The 14293-nt window shown below is 42.1% G+C and overlaps 1 protein-coding gene across 1 annotated transcript in view; it reads right to left on the bottom strand.

Annotated features, from left to right (window-relative positions):
* Spata16 (spermatogenesis associated 16) overlaps positions 1–14293 on the bottom strand; it is a 272366-nt gene that overhangs the window by 26465 nt on the left and 231608 nt on the right. Inside the window, exons 9-10 of the mRNA XM_028875802.2 lie at positions 9807–9971; positions 6387–6470 (exon numbers count right to left, since the gene is read on the bottom strand). Of these exons, the coding sequence (XP_028731635.1) occupies positions 6387–6470; positions 9807–9971 (249 nt within the window). The remainder of the gene's footprint in view (positions 1–6386; positions 6471–9806; positions 9972–14293) is intronic.

The raw sequence follows: 14293 nt of genomic DNA, 5'->3' as shown, positions 1-14293 counted from the left end.
AGCAGCTTTCAAGTCTACTTGTTTTTGTGTTTATGAAACATTCTATTTTCTTTCACAACATAGCTCAGTACACTATTCATTACACAGTAGTTACCATGCTGTCCTGGGAGGTCACACTCCACCTTAGTGTCTTACATTTGCTGTTTCCTTTACTAAAAATGAGTTCTGCCTAGTATGTCCACAGGCATCTTCCATTTTCCTATCATGCCCTCCTACCCCATTTTACCCTATATCATGTTCTATATTTTTAGGTTGTTTATTATCTACTTCAGTAGGCTGCAAATAGTAGGAGGGCACTGATTTTTTTCATGAGCGAGTCTCGAATGTCTAGGACAATGTCTAACAGTGGAAGTCAAGCGAGTATTTTGCTGTTCGCATGAATGAGGAAGGTGTCTGTGGAACTTTAGTGGGATGTTCAAAAACAGTGTTCTTCCTCAGGCACTATTGTTATAGAATAAAACTGAGCAATGTATGATGTTCTTAACCACACTGTAGATGGGATGTTCCAACATAAGAAAAAAAAAATCCCTGTTATTTTTAAAATGTGAATTGCCCGGTTTTGTAGCTGCATCACTAAAGCAATGTGAATGTATCTGAATCTTGAGTTAATTACTGGAAAGAACTACTCCACAGAGACAAACCCAAACCACCACCACTTCCTACAACTCTGTGAAGAAATGTGTTTTAGTTCCAGTGAGTGGGGGCAAAGCACAGTTGTTTCTGGGGAACTTCAGAAAAGACAAACCACAGGCAGGAGGCCAGTGCTCACGAATCGGATTGCAGTGTGATGAGGCTTTTTTATAGACCTCTAACAACGCAGAACCCAGGAAACTGTGTGAGGTAATGAGGACTCTGACAGACCCTTTAACGGTGCAGAATGAGCAGTTTCTGCCATAATTCTGCTGCTTCTGATGAAAATTTCAAGTGTTTTCATTAGGTACAACAGCTGTTTCTATTACAGATAACAGATCTCAGAGGTGGTGATGCCCATATCAGCTTCCAGGGAGCTCAGAACACAGTGTGGCTTGTACAATTAGTTTTTTTTTTTTTTAATTATTTTTTTCCTGCACACACAAATGAACTCTGTAGCAGTAAAAGGAAATTACTTACTTGCTACTGGAATTGTCTGAGAGTGATGCCATCCTCCTTTGTAGAGTCACATTAACCAAATTAAAAGCCTTTGGGAAGAATTTGGCACCCTGCTCTTTCCCATCCATGCCTTCCTAAAGATCTCTCGGGAGCTTCTATTTAGAAAGCCATGCTCATTACCAGGGCTTTTCATTTGGATAGATTGGCTGTTCACCAGTGAGTCTTTCTAGACACCCACTGGTTGGGTGTGTAGTGTGTGGGTCCCTTGTGTTGTTATTTTGGGACCCTGGACTTCACTGTCTGCCTGAATCCTGCTTGCTTGAAGGTATGTTTTCCAGTCCAGGATACAGAGCCGTTCTGCAGTTTGCCCTGTCTCTGAGATGGTCACCGTCATCTACTTGGTAGTGGAAGACTTTCCATCCACTTATGTTTAGGCTGGCCTGTGACTGCTTATGGCAGAAGTTGATGCAGGAAGATTACTCTTAGAGACTGAATGCATTTACTTCCCTTCTCTTAAATTGTTGTCTTGGGACCCAATGAGATGCTGTTTTCAAGCCTCTTTCATACAGGAGACCTACATACAGGCAACTGTCTCTGCCCACCAGTGTCAGCTGTCAGGCATGTGACCAGCCATCTTGGAAGTTCACAGATGTCAGATCTACGCACACAAGCCATAAGATTGAACCAGGTGTGACAAGTTTTGAGAACCACCTGGTAGAGTCTGATTAGTGTATTGGACTGAGAGACAACAATGATTTTTTTTAAACCACTGCATGTAGGGTTGTTTGTTACACAGCACAGATAGCTGAAGTAGGGACAAAGCAAGAAGCAACAATCTAGAGATGCCCATGAGCACAGGCACCATGAGCAGTAGCTTACAGACAAGTGCAAGAAGCATTTTCAGAAGACGTGGAAAGATGTTGATTGCTTTTCCATCTTCCTGGCCTAGCCCTATGAGTCAGTCATTGGGCTGTGGCTCTATGAATACTTGGATTTGAAAATGTAAATATTTACTCAGTGGATGCAAATATTTCTGGGAGGTGTACTGCTGTAAACTGGAGTACAGAAACATTTTTCTTCATGCAGCTAGATAGGAAACCACTTTGACATAGTAATTACAGTGGCCATGTTGACTAGACCACATGTAAATGAAAGGCATGGCTGCAAGCAATAAACTTTACTAACAGAAATAGGTGGTATGTTGAATGTGACCTGCAGCTTGTAGTTTGCTGATCCCTGTCCTAAAGTTATTTTGTATAGCCAGTAGAAACAGTTGGTAATGTTGCTGACTCTTCAGTATTGAATTTCCTTACCTCCAGCTCTGATTCTTTCTGCAGGCCCTTGCTCTCCTTTGCGGGTTTCTCTTCTGTAGTTTGAAATGTGCTCCTTCACAACTCTCTTTGCTCTTTATTAAGCCTCCTGACCAGTGTCAGCCACTCAAATGATTTCATTTGGTGTTACTTGGCCAAGGACCTAGAAACTTACATCTCTAGTCTGTCCTTCCTCCTTGTCATCTTTTTCTTCTTATTTCTTGTCACCTTCATTCAGTATTTATCCAGAGCCTGAGGCTCCATATTTTCCCTTGGGCATCTTGACAGCATCCAGGTTCAATACACTCTGTTATAAACCTGTATTCTCTTTATTCCAAACCTACCCTTCTCTATGGTCAGCTGTGATCCTAGGGCTGGTTCTCTACATAGCCTATCTCTGCTTTGCCAGCCATTAGTCTCTGTCAACAGGGGTTCTAAAGAGAAAGACATGCTTGCTCCTTCCTCTCTGCCTTCATTTACTCCTGTCTTCCTGTGAGCACTTCTTTGGAAAAGCCATGCCCAGTATGGAAACACATATTGTTTCTAAACCTAGTTTTTCCAAAAGCTACAGAACTCCTCTAAGATCACTGAATTCCTTATCACTTCACATATCAGTGGATTAGTGTATCCTCCTCAAGGGTCTGTGGCCTGACCTTTCTAGAAACTTCCTTCTACTTCAGAGACTTCAGGGAGGGACAGAGCAGCACCTTCAATAAGCGCCTGAGTTGGGCTTGACAGATTTCTAATCCAAAATTTTCAGCGTTAGTCACTCCAACCTCTTCTCTTGGATCTCCAGCTGAACAGAATGGTACTGATATTATTTATTTTCATCTTTACCTTTTCAGTTTCTTATTTAACAACTTCATACTTATTAATTTAAAAATTATATTTCTTCTCCCCCCACCCCCTGCACACCCATGTACCATGACATGTGCGTGGAGGTCACAGGACAACTTATAGGAGTCAGTTCTCTATCTCCACCATGTAGCTCCCTGAAATTGGATTCAGGTTGTTAGTCTGGGTAGCAACTGCCTTTACCTCTAAAATTAAATCCTCATTCAGCCATCTAGTGTGGCTTTTCCCTCCTGGCTATGCTCTAAAGCAGTTTATACTTATAGTCCAAAGCTACCCATGTAACAGTTTCTTTCCCCAGTAAATGGCCTCAGAAGGCCTCTCTCTAGCCCCTGCCTCTTTGCTCAAGCAAGTGTCTTGACACCATTCTTTCTGTTTCTTTATGTGTGGGTGTTTACCTGTAGATATGCATGGTGTGGTGGTTTGAACGACAATGGCTTTGCTCTCATAAGCTCAAATATTTAAATACTTAGTACTCAGTTGGTGGAACAGCTTGGGAAGGATTATGAGGTGTGGCTTTGTGGGAGGAGGTGTGTCTCTAGAGTGTGTTAGTTAGGGTTCTCTAGAATAACAGAATTTATAGAAATGACTCTCTCTCTATATATAAAGGAATTTAATAGAATGATTTACAGGCTGTGTCCAGCTAACCCAACAATGACTGGGTATGAATGGAAAGTCCAAGAATCCAGTAGTTGTTCAGTCTACAAGGTTGGATGTCTCAGGTGGTCTTCAGTATACAATGGAGTCCTGAAGAAGTAGGCTCCAATGCCAGTGAAGGAATGGACTTGCTAATAGGTGAGAGGAAGCAGGCAAAAAGCAAAGGCTTCCTTCTTCCATGTCCTTGTCTAGGCTTCCAGCAGAAGGCATGGCTCAGATTAGATCTGGATTAAAGGTGTGTCTTCCTTCCTCAAAGATCCAGAATACAAGTAGATCTCCCCACTTCAAATTAATCAGAAATCCCTCACAGGTGAGGTGTGTCCTCTACTTTTGGGTTATAGTTAATTACAAAAGCAATAAAGTTGATAACCAAGAATAGCCATCATACTGGAGGCAGACTTTGTAGTTTCGCAAGACTTTTGCCATTCTGAGTATGTGCTCTCTGCTTCCTGTTTGTGGATCAAGATGTGAGTTCTCAGCAGCTGCTCCAGCCCATGCCTGCCTGTCTGCTGCCATGCTGGGATGGTGATGGATTCTTCTCGCTTTGGAACTATAAGCCCCAAATAAATCCATAAGTTGCTGTGGTGTTTAAATGAGAATGGTCCTATATAGGCTCATATGTTTGAACGCTTGGTCACCAGTTAGTGGAACTGTTTGGGAAGAATTAGGAGGTGTGGCTCTGTTGGAGATGTGTCACTGGGGGTGGGCTTTGAGGTTTTGAAAGCTTATGAAAGGCTGAATCACTCTCTCTCTGCCTACCTGCAGATCAGCATAATGCCTGCAGATCAGCATCATGCCTGCCTGCCACCATACTTCCTGCTGTGATGATCATGGACTAGCCCTCTGAAACTGTAAGCCAATCCCCAATTAAACACTTTCTCTTATAAGTTGCCTTGGTCATGGTGTTTGATTACAGTGTTAGAAAAGTAACTAATACACATGATTTCTTTGAATTCTTGGTGCATGTTTTTCACTATGTTTGGAAAAGTTCGTGTGTGTGTGTGTGTGTGTGTGTGTGTGTGTGTGTGTGTGTGTGTTTGTGTGTGCATGTAAAGGTCCGAGGACAACCTTGGGTGCCATTCTTCAGGCACCATTCACCCTTTTTTGGGACAGGGTCTTTCACTGGCTTGAAGCTCAAAAAGGAAGCTAGACTGGCTGGCCTCTGAGTCCCAGGGATCTGCCTGTCTCCACCTCCCCTGTCCTGGCGTGACAAATATTCACCACCACAAATGGCCTTTTTTAAAAATGCAGGATCTGGGAATTGAACTCATGTCCACATGTTCAGGCACTTTACCAACTAAGGTACCTTCCAAATTTTCCCTTTTACCTGAGTAATGAACATTAGTTTTTTTTTTTTTTTTTTTTTTTTGGTTTTTCGAGACAGGGTTTCTCTGCGTAGCTTTGCGCCTTTTCCTGGAACTCACTTGGTAGTCCAGGCTGGCCTCGAACTCACAGAGATCCGCCTGCCTCTGCCTCCCGAGTGCTGGGATTAAAGGCGTGCACCACCACCGCCCGGCTGAACATTAGTTTTTAAATGTCATAGAAATACCACAATCATAAAGATAGTTACCTGACTTCCCAGACCACACTACTCTCATCTGTTTGTACAAGTTATGAAAGCAGGTTGTTCTCAGCCACCATATAGCCACACTTCTGCCTAGCAAGGTATCTCTGACACTCAAGTATTTATGAGTTGAGTTGATTTTATTTTCCACGTGTGTCTTCAGAGTTTCAAGTTGATTTCAGAGCACACGCATCTCCTTAGATTCACCGGAGTCCCTCCTGGGTGGGTCTTACTTTCTAGGTTGATGCCTTCTTTGATTCCTTCCTTTTGTTTCCTGACCTCAGAGTCCCAAAAAGGGATGGGAGGAAACTGAATGGGAAGTAGAGCAATCCGAATGTATTGCCCAGGAGAACACTGGAGGTATAGCATTACCAGCCCCTTCAGACAGTTCTGTAGTGTCACACAGTGCCTGAGTACCTGGGGCCAGCGACAACCTGTAAATGTTGCCTTGAGCACCAGTGACTACCCGTTATGTTTCTCCCCTTCCAAAACCACCCGAGTGCAGCTGGGATGTATTTCCCAAGTGAGTAGAAACAAACAAACAAACAAAACGAAAAACAAAAGACAAATAAATAGTTCAAGAATCAGTAGAAATTCCAAGGAAAAGGGTTTTAAAAATTACCATTACAAATAATGAAGCAACAGATCATTTAAACAAAAACTGAAAAGGAGCATAAACAGGAAGGTTGGTGTGTGTCATGACCACAGTATGTGTGGGGACAAATTAAACAAATCCATCATTGGTTTCGGCCACACTTCTAGTTCTTTCGACTGCATTTACTTCACAAAGAAGGCATACCAAAAACAACCCCAGGGACCGCTTTCATTTCTTATTTTATCTTTTCAACAGGTTTGACCCAAGGTGGACATTTTCTCTGAGGATGAGACACATTTTTCCTTCAGCTGAGTTTTACCTTTTGGATTGTATTCCATACACGTTCTTTGTCACTCTGTCTTCCTTCAAGGGTGTCCATGGCGTCTGCCATTAGCGACTGCAGCTGTGATACCAAGATAAAAATTATCAGCATGAAATTCACACAGAAATAACTTCTCTAAACACACAGATTAAAACCTAATTAAAAAATCATTTGTACGCTGATGATTTTATTACTCATATTTCCCACCACCTCGAATCTGCTCCAGTCATGACTGAATATTGCTGTACACATAAAATATGGAAACAATGAAAAGATTCTTCCTCCAAATTTGTAGGAAGCATACAGGTTTTAATGTAGTAAGTGTTGATGTTTTGTTAAAAACAGATTTGGGCTGTAAAGAATGACGGCAGCAGTTAATTCTCTCAGGAAATGCCATGTAGTACATGAATGTGTTTTAGTGTTTTCTCCTGAGGCTAATGGATCATAATTCTAGGCATCATGAAAAAGCTCTCCAGAGGACAATACTAAAACTGCACTGTTTTATTGCCTCTTAAAAGACTCTCGTTCATTTAAACTCTTTTACTATTGTTAAAATTTTGAAATAACTAATTTTCTTCTCCTTCTTTTTTTTAAAAGGTCCCTATGAAACAGCACACTTTACCTACAAAAAAGCCATTTGCTATATTCCAGTTGAAAATAATATGATGGGCTAGGAGTGGCAGTGTGTGCCTGCCATCCTAGGACTTGATAGGCAGAGGTAGGAGGATTGGGACTCAAGACCAGCTTCGTGGAGTAATGAGTTTCAAGCCTGGTCCACATGAGACTTCATCTCAGAAGAAACAAACAAGCAAAAGTCAGCATAGTCACAGCAGTGGGGAGGCTGAGGCAGGAGGATCCCAAGTTCAAAGCTCCACTGAGCCAGATAGTGAGACCCTATTTCAGAAACTAATAACAAATCCTATCATGGTGAATGTGTGGGCTGTGTTAGAACATGTGAGGCTGAAGGGTTAACCCTTCAATGATCTCTCTGATGCTGCAGAGTCACCCACGAGGCCTCTGTTGAACCACCACTGTTTCCATGGTACCCTATGAGGGCAGGTTGGGATTTACTTTTTAAGGTTTAACTCACACTTAGAAACTGGAAAGTAAAATCTATTGCATAAAGTGATGAAAACTTCCAAGATACAGACTGTTCAGATGTTGGGGTTGTACCCACACATCTATTTTCTGTGTGTCTGTCTATCATCTATGAATATGTCTGTCCATCTATTGATTTACCATTCAATCATGTATCTGTCTAATTTTCTAAATTTTGGAAGCATATAAAATATGAAATTATTCCATGAAATCTCATTTTCAAAAATATAAGCTACTGAAAAATTGTACATTTGGAAGACATTTCAGTGAAGTTGGTTTTGAGCCCTTTGTGCATATTTTGAAATACAAGCATTTCTAGGGGAAGGGAACCCCATAGGTATGTGGCTCAAGAGACTTACAAGAAGAGAATTCCTCTGCATTTTTCTTACTTGAATACTGAATGTGCTTTTCAGAAGACAGGATCAACATTTTCTTTCCAAATTAACATTTTTTTGCTTCTCTTATCTTCTAGGAGCATTAATCATCTAAAATTGGTTATAATATGCCCTTTGAAAGCAGCACACTTAGCCAGCACACAGTTGAATGCCTTGTGAATGGCAGGATGGACACACTGCCTTTTTAAGAGGTGTTCTTCTGCACACCACCACGATGGTCAGACAGTATTATCACCAGTTGTGACTTATAGAGTCCTTGAACAACAGACTTATCTCACGAGCTTCATCTTTAGTAGGCATTGCATTATTACTGGGCTAGGCAGACTGTTTCATAAGATTACTCTGAATATCAGTATTTATTTAATACACTTTTTAAAAAGTCTAGATAAATATTATAAATATTGGAAGCTCACGTCTTGGTTCTGCCTGTAAAATCTCAAAGAGGGAGGGTTCCTTTAGTTATCTGAAAATTACAGGTAATCAGTTTGGGCTGTTCTCACCCTTGTGCTGTGAATTCCATTCAAGTCTATAATTAGTTTCAGCTACTCTCAATTAAAGCTTCAAAGGAAAGATCCCTTCCCTATGACACATTAAGCTCTCCAGACCTCTCCTTGAATGGGCAGCACACTGTTCAATAATTACTTTTCAAATGAGGTGGTATGCTTTCTAATATTAATTATGAGTATAATACACACATCTGTTTGAAGATTGTTTCTAAGCTATTCCTTTAAGTAGTTTTTTACTTGGTCTGTGCAAGAAGAAAATGTCTGGTTCTCTGAATGTATCTAGTTAAAAAGTCCATACACACACACACACACACACACACACACACACACACACATACATATCAACACTTTTCTCTCAAACTTTTACTGAGTGTATCACTGTGTGTGCTGTGGCTTCCACTGTGTATAATAATGCTGGAGGTGACCTACACTTAGGGACATTTTATAGGGTGGTCTTCCTATACAGATATGTGTCCTGCCCCTGCCTCCTCTACAGAAGAGGACTGTGCAGTATCATTTTGGAGTTTCAGAGAACATTAGTTAGAATTTCAGCTGGGGTGGAGAGACGGCTCAGTTGGTAAAGTGCTTCGTCTCCCAAGTGTGAGGACTTGAACTTGATCCTTAAAAACCACACTGAAGAAAGGAAACAGCTTGGCCTGGCCATCAGCATTTGTCATCTCAGAGCTGGGAAAGTGGAGACAGGTGTATCCCTGGGGCTCAATGCCTAGGCCAGCCTAGTCTCCTTAGTGAGCTCCGGACTAATGAGAAATCCTGTCTAAAAAACAAATGGTGGTAGGTGCCTGAGCAAAGACAAGACAGCTAAGCTTGTCTTCTGGCCTCCACATTCACAAACACACCCACACTTTCATTTCAGTTTAAACAAAAAGCTTTATATATAAAATGAGTAATTAACCTTTTCCTATATTTTTACACATTACAAAGTTCTCCCTATATAGAAAGGGAGAAAGACAGAAAGAGAGAAAGGAAGGAAGGAAGGAAGGAAGGAAGGAAGGAAGGAAGGAAGGAAGGAAGGAAGGGAGAAGCTGGGTGGTGGTGCATGCTTTTAATCCCAGGACTCGGGAGGCAGAGCCAGGCAGATCTCTGTGAGTTCGAGGCCAGCCTGGTCTACACAGAGTGAGTTCCAGGACAGGCTCCAAAACTACAGAGAGACACCCTGTCTCGAAAAACAAACAAACAACAACAACAACAAACAAAACAAAAAGGAAGAAGAAAGAAAAGGCTAAAGTGATTAAAAGTTCCAGACTGCTTCCATCTTCCAGTGTCTTCATTTGAATGCTGGATGAGGGCCGGCGTCTCCCTTCAGACTACATTTATTACCACAAGCCTTTTCAGCCCCTATCAGTCTTCTGTTGGCTCTGGGCCTGTGAAAGCTTAAACAAAGAGAAACAAATACTTACCAGTTCTGCCTCCTGTTGACTGATGTCCTGGAGATAAGGGACGGTTGCCAGCTCTGCCATGGCTTGATTGATCACCTGGGCCTGCTCCTTCACTCTCTGCAGCCGGCTGAGGAGGCTGGCATAGTGCAGCTTCTCCATCACACCTGAGCAGGCGTGGAAATCCCCCTGTCTCACAGCGAAAAGGGAAGGTTTCAGACCCAGAACACAGAAACAGACCTCTCTGGGTCTGCAGTCAAGTTAGGGTGGAAAAAAATATCTGCCTGCCTATCTATCTATCTATCTATCTATCTATCTATCTATCTATCTATCTACCTATCTATGCATCCATCCATCCATCCATCCATCCATCCATCCATCCATCCATCCATCCATCATGTATCTATCATCTGTCTATCTATCTACCCTCTGTCTATCTATCTAGATATGTGCCCTTGCTGGGGTTGAATTCACAGAACCATACACTTCTGCTGGGACTACATGCGTGCTCCACCAGACCTGGCTCTTTTACGTCTTTTGAAAGCAGCAGGAATTCCAGTGCATTAGATTGTGCTTTAGAAATGGTCTCTACTTGTTCTAAAGGGGGTGAATATACATGAAAGGCGGCTCTTAGCAGGCCTGTTGAGAGGGGTTCTCCAGTTGCCCTGCCTTAAGAAAGGAGTCTGCTGTGAAAAACCAGGACTGAAATTTCACCTGGGCTCCTTTAGCTGTCCTCGCAGAGGCCCATGACCTTCTACAGGTGACTTTATTTACATTATCAAAGCATCATACCAACTAAGAGTGTGCCTCTCATCTTGTTTGTGTCCAACTTTCATGCAAGTTGAACGAATAGCTCTGCCCTTCTCTGTGGGTAGATCTCTCTGTAGATCGTTGCACACTAGCTCCGTTCTCACCCGGCTCACTCCAGCTCCTAGGGCTGCTTCCATGACTGACGCGGTCCATCTTGTGATGGACCACTCTGCGAGACTACAGTGCTTTGCCCGCGTGAATAGACAGGTGTCTCTGCTTTCCCAAAGACGGGGCAACTTAGGATAAGGAGGCCCTCTTGTGTGTTTGGTATTGCCAGGCACCGGAGAGAGGCAAAAGCAGACTGTGATGCCTGAGAGGAGGGATGGGGCTTATGGTAAAACCCCAGATTTCTCTTCAGGAAAGACACATGGGGGCACATCAAGGCCAAAACATAAAACCCTGAGTGTTTGCTGGGTCCTGAGGGTGTTTGGCAGCTAGTGCTCAGCAGCACAGCAAGGCCCGTGACCAGTATCCTTCATCATCCTTCATCATCCTTCACGCGGGACTCCTGGGCCAGCGACAGCAGAGTTCTTGGGTGAGTCTGTTAAGGCGGTTAACACTGCCTTCACTTTCCTCAGTGAATCCCTGGATTTGCTGCGGAGCCCTAGAAATTAGGATGACGTAGGCACCCACCCAAATATCCTGGCATCTCAAATAGGAGTTTCGGAGGACACCACTCCCTTTCTGCTTAGTATTTTGTAGGGACTGTTTTAGTTTGTGAATTTGTATCAAATGATTTCCTCAAAGGAGACATGGATTTCTTCCTAAAGAAATTCTCCTCTAAAGAGAAAAACATTGTTAGAAATGAGCATTACTGAGAGATCATCTGAACTTCAACTTGAAAGCGACACTCTGAAATGTCATGCCAGCACAGTGACCAACAGCAAGCCCGAGAAGCTGCTATTTTCCCTGAATCTGGCAAATGAACAGAGGTTAGGCAGGCCTGCTTCCCGTTGGCTTTATTTCCCTGATAGCCAGCCACCTGTGTTGTCCAAGTAAGGTCCTCCATTTTTACTTATTGTTTCTGATTAGTTATTTATATGAAAATCTACGAACTTCTAGATGTGATGATTCGTATTGGTGGGCTTGAGATCCCTTGTCTGAACTGATCAAATAGCTAGCCCACCATTCAGCTGCAACATGTCCCTGAACAATGGCATTTTGTCAAGCAGAGGAAAGCAAATCGGAGGAGAACCAGTTTTCTTTCTGAAGAACAATTGCTTCCTTTGTCCTTCTTAAAAGAAACAATGGGGCTAGTTGTAGGGAAGTGCTGTAGTGAGCCAACTTCAGAGAGCAGAATCGACTGCAGCTTGCTCGGGAACATAATCTATTAGTGTAATTTTCCAAAACATCAGGAAAATAAAAATAGTTGAAGGCAACAGTGCTTTGTTAGCCTGATTGCTGGATGCATAACAAAACAGGAAGTGCTCCATATGAATGAGATCCCGGGGGAAGAACCTGCTAAGAGTCACCCACCCTCCCCCTCCCTCCCCACAACCAAATGCAATGCTGGCTATCAGGAAGCTATAGATCAATGTTGTATATATGCAAGACGAGGGCTTTTGAAAGACCGAGTAGAAAAAAGACCAACATCAATATCTGATGTTAGCAGGAGTGTTTTAATGCGGCTGCTTTGAGAAAAATCAAGGATATAGTGGAAAATGAAGGAATTAGCCTAAACATTTAGTGCTAGCACAGAGAGTTAGCCCTCCCTGTGAGACCTTAGGAGTGATCAAACAGCCCCTTAGTTCTGGAGAGAGGGCAATAAAATGGCCAAGACTAAAGCGAAAACCCTACTCGGGTGCAATGGAGGTTAGGCAAACAGCAAGTCCAAACTTCCGGCTTCCGGCGGAGGATCGCCTGGGTTTAGGAGCAATTATTGATAAATGCTGAGTAAATAAACGGTACTGCATAACACTGTGAGAGGCACGGTCCAGTGTCCAGAGTGTGGTTCCATTCGGCATAACATACAGAAACATTATTTGCAAACAGGGAATGGATAGCAAGCATATACTGTTGTTCACTTCAAATGTGCAAATGGAAACAATTTTAAATGTTTTGTCTGGAAGAAATAAAAAGTAAAACTAGTGAGGTATTAAAACATGGTTAGTTGCATCGGTAAGCCATCCTGTGAAGAAATCTTCATGCATGGCAAGAGAGTTTGTGGTTTGAATTCCTAGGCATTTAGTCAGGAAGCACAGAGGAGAAGGTTCTAGACAAACAGCGGCCACTTTCCCAGTGAGAGGGAAAGCAGAGCAACATCCGGGGACTTGAAGACACTAGGACCGAAAGCTTTTTTTTCTTTTTTCGAGACAGGCTTTCTCTGTGTAGCCCTGGCTGTCCCAGAACTCACTCTGTAGACCAGGCTGGCCTCGAACTCAGAGATCTACCTGCCTCTGCCATCACCATCTGGCTAGGACTAAAATCTTGAGAAGGGGGTGTTTAAAAAAAAAACGCCCTCACAGTAAAGATGCTGGGGTGTGAGGGGTTGACATTCAACAGGATTAGAAGCCACAAGGAACATGCTGTGAGGAATATTTTAATTTGTAGCTTGTAAAATATCAGAATGATCCTTGTTTATCCATGTGTTGTGTGCTTGGAAAAGCCATTATGGGGAAGGTAAATTAAAACTGTGTCAGAGTGTAAAGGACACCACTGTCTGAAACACAGGCTCCTCCCTCAGCCCAGGAAGACCTTTGCTGTCTACTGCCTCATGCAAGAGATCAAAGCTCATGTTCCCTTGGAGCATTTTCACAGTTAATTTTCTGATTTAATTCGGTTTTTATATTTTGGTGCTCATTTCAAGATTTACCTTATTTTTAATTCTGTGTGTCTGTGCCATGATCCAATGGAATCAGAATAGTCAAGGAAGTTGTCTATTGGATGGCTTCCTCATTGCTAGAATGGAAGTGATTGTGAGGCCCAATGAGATGATGTAAGGGAAACGGTTTACATGTGTGGAGCATCACACAGGTACTTCTGGGCCTCACCTCCGAAGCAGATGACACCTGTTTCATAACCAGGGTTTCTCCGTCTCACTTCAAAATTTCCTCATTATGACTGGTGGAAGGATTTAGAGAAAAGCTTTGAATTTTGTTTTGCTCACCTTATAGTTAATGAGATCCTGTTGAAGATACATTGTTATCCTACTTTTGTGTACTTATTTTGTGGAGAACAAAACAATGTACCCTTTACTTCACTGTAGGAAAATTTAAAATTAGACCAACCAGTGAAAAATTCATCAATGATATTATAACTTAGTTATTACATTATTATAATTTAGTGCATTGTTATGCTAGCCTTTTTTTCCAAAAGATACTGGATGGATAACTCTTATTTACAAGGTAGGTTAATATTTAATATGTTTAGAGAAAATATCATGCGAATTCTTGGCATTGTTTAAGTATTATTTCAACATTCACTTATTTATCATCATTTATATGACAATATCAGTATGATAATGATTAAAATTCATATAACTGGTTCTGGGCACAGTATTATGTTGAAGATTAATATTGTCTTTTGGGTCTCCTTCACTGGAATGAATGCTGAAGCTATAATATATATTATTTTCATACTGTAAAGCCACTTACATATATGACACAAAGTATCCTTCCTGGCTGCTGGGATTAGATGTAAAGATGGATCCCCCAATAGATGGCTCTTTACCTTAGTGGATCAGCAAAGTTGCGTCTGAGTCA

Source organism: Peromyscus leucopus, chromosome 6 (assembly GCF_004664715.2).
Source record: "Peromyscus leucopus breed LL Stock chromosome 6, UCI_PerLeu_2.1, whole genome shotgun sequence".
Taxonomy (NCBI): Eukaryota; Metazoa; Chordata; class Mammalia; order Rodentia; family Cricetidae; genus Peromyscus; species Peromyscus leucopus.
This window is presented reverse-complemented; position numbering and strand designations above follow the sequence as displayed.